This window comes from Pinus tabuliformis, chromosome 1_2 (genome assembly GCF_031772625.1).
Source record: "Pinus tabuliformis cultivar Carrire ecotype Pingquan chromosome 1_2, CPIR1, whole genome shotgun sequence".
Classification (NCBI taxonomy): Eukaryota; Viridiplantae; Streptophyta; class Pinopsida; order Pinales; family Pinaceae; genus Pinus; species Pinus tabuliformis.
In genome coordinates, this window is record NC_142298.1 from 681338868 (window position 1) to 681341336 (window position 2469).

A 2469-nucleotide genomic window follows, 5' to 3' on the forward strand; every position below is an offset into this window, starting at 1 on the left:
ACTTACTTTTCCTTATGTCATTGTCACCATAAATTTCCATGCTTCTTTTGTAAAATCACATTGAATTAGTATCCACTTAGACCTATCTTAACTTGAATCTACCAAGCACCCAAAGGGATAAAATCTCTTTTCATTCTAAATGAAGTTTGCATCTCAACAAATCAAATCTCTTTTCACTCTAAATAAAGTTTGCATCTCAACAAATTTGATCTCTCTCGGCACATGGTGGATAGTTAAGATGGATCTAGGTTGGTTTTATTATTAATTATCATTATAATTATTAATTATTAATTATTAATTTTATTTTACTTTTAATTATATGTAATTTGACCCAATCAAAATGTTTTATTGATAATAGCGTAGTCTAACTTATATAAAAAATGGCCTTTTCACTAGAATCTGGCAACACAATTTCAAACAAGATCGTGATTTTTTGTTGTTTAAAATGCATTTTTGAATGCATAAATGGGTTTAACACCCTGAAAAACCCTTGGGGCACTCGAATTCTACAAATTAAATAACTTAAACTCAAGTTTTTAAAAATCTCTATCAGATTTTATATATTCACATTTCCAATGCACGAGATTGACAATTAATTGATGATATTGGCAAAGTAATACTATGTGGCGATAGGATACATGTCAATTTTGCTGGAATTTAGGGAATTCAGAGTTTTTTGGAGAGGCCTGAGCTCTGCAACCTGCGAAGCCCGCACTCCGCGGGAGCCGAGCTTGCGTGCGCAGTCGCTCACCACGCGTTCTGAGCCTTCGTAAGAGTCCACAGAAAGACCTGTCAGGAGCCTGCGAGGGTACTCGCGGAGGGTTCGTCTTTGCACCTGCGGGGATCCACCGAGGGTCCTGCTCCCGGCTACGGCCGCCCTGGCTGGAAATTTTGGCTCACCATGGAGGAGCCTCCTCTTTCCCCTCCTCCTCCCTCTGTAGCAGAGGCCTTCAAATCCCTTCTAGCCTCCCTGCCTAAGAAGAAATGCACGGAAGCAGCAAAGTTTGTGAAAAGGATGGAAGATATCCCAGAGATCGCTCTCCCGCAGAAGGGCCGATCCAAGTAGCTCTCTCTCTGGCAGATCGGGCTCTGGTAGGTCAGTTTACAGGACTCTGGCCTTCGCCGAAGACGACCGAGAACTGGGTTGCCAGGAACTGGGCACCTCTGATCCAAAATAAGGTAACCTCTTACTTCCTCGGGAGAGGCTACTTCTTGTTCGAATTTTCTGCAAAAGAAGACAAAGACCTAATTTTCAGGAATGGCCCCTACTTCATGGGCCCCCAAGGGCTGTACTTAAACAAATGGACACCAGACTTCGATCCGGCGGTGGACGTGCCCACAGCGGTCCCGGTGTGGGTGAGGCTCCCCAACCTACCAGTTCATTGCTGGAACTGGGATTCTTTGAAGCATATCGGCAACACCCTTGGAAAATTCATAGACAAGGCTAACAACAAGGATCAATATGACTGTGCCAGAATCTGTGTAGAGGTAGACCTGGAGGTCAGACTGCTGGAAGCCGTCAAAATAGTGGTTGGTCCCTGGACTCATATACAGAAACTGGATTATGAACAACTGCCATTCAAATGCCGGAAGTGCCATGTCTACGGGCATTTTGCCAGGGACTGCCCGTCCAAAGGGGTGGAAGAAAAAGGAAAGGAAGATGGATGGAATCAGGCAAAGTGATCCAAAACCTCTCACAGGAAGAACACAAATGGCAGTGCCAAAACCCCTCAAGAGGGCATTGCTAAAAAATCAGCCAGGGAAAGCCAAGGAAATAAATTTGAAATCCTTGGATCTGAAATCATGATCACACAGGATACAGAAGTACCAAAGGAGATCTCTGCCCCTAAAGCTTCCCCCTCCATCAAAAGTATACCAGAGAGAACCAAAGAGAAGGCTTCAGAAGAAGAGGAGGAAACCCAAGAGTCCGAAGAATCAGAGGAAGAAGGGGAAATCGGGGAATCCCAGTCCTCTCCCAGAAGATCTACACGAGGGCGCAAATCTGCAAAAGATAAAAGAGAACAAGAAACCTACAAGGATAAACTCTAGGGAAGCCAGCCAACGCTAGAGAAGCTCCTATCTAAAACCCCAAAGGCGACTAGGATTCAATCACAGGGCTCTAAGGGAGCCCTCCAAGGCAGAAATAAATAATGAAGATTGTCTCCTGGAATTGTAGGGGGATGGGTACCTCTGCTAAGGAAGAAGCAATGCATAGCTTAAAAAGATTGGAATCCCCAAATATCCTCCTCATCCAGGAGACCAAGTTGGAGGACATAGCCGTCCTCCAAGCAAGCAAAAAATTTTGGAAAAAAAATGGAGCGCATGCAATGTCTGCCCGGGGAGCATTGGGAGGACTTGGGGCGCTCTAGAACTCAAACAAGTTTTCAGTAATATCTGAGTCCCTAAATACCCATTGGATTTTTTTAAAATTGCAGCATTTAGAAACAAAGGAGATTATTTGTATATTCA

General features: G+C 43.9%; 1 protein-coding gene across 1 annotated transcript; it reads left to right on the forward strand.

Moving 5' to 3' along the window:
- The first annotated feature begins 1272 nt into the window (after positions 1 to 1272).
- LOC149207538 (uncharacterized) lies at positions 1273 to 1683 on the forward strand. The gene has a single exon (XM_089398075.1). The coding sequence runs from the start codon at positions 1273 to 1275 to the stop codon at positions 1681 to 1683; it is 411 nt and encodes a 136-aa protein (XP_089254201.1).
- The last annotated feature ends 786 nt before the right edge of the window (positions 1684 to 2469 follow it).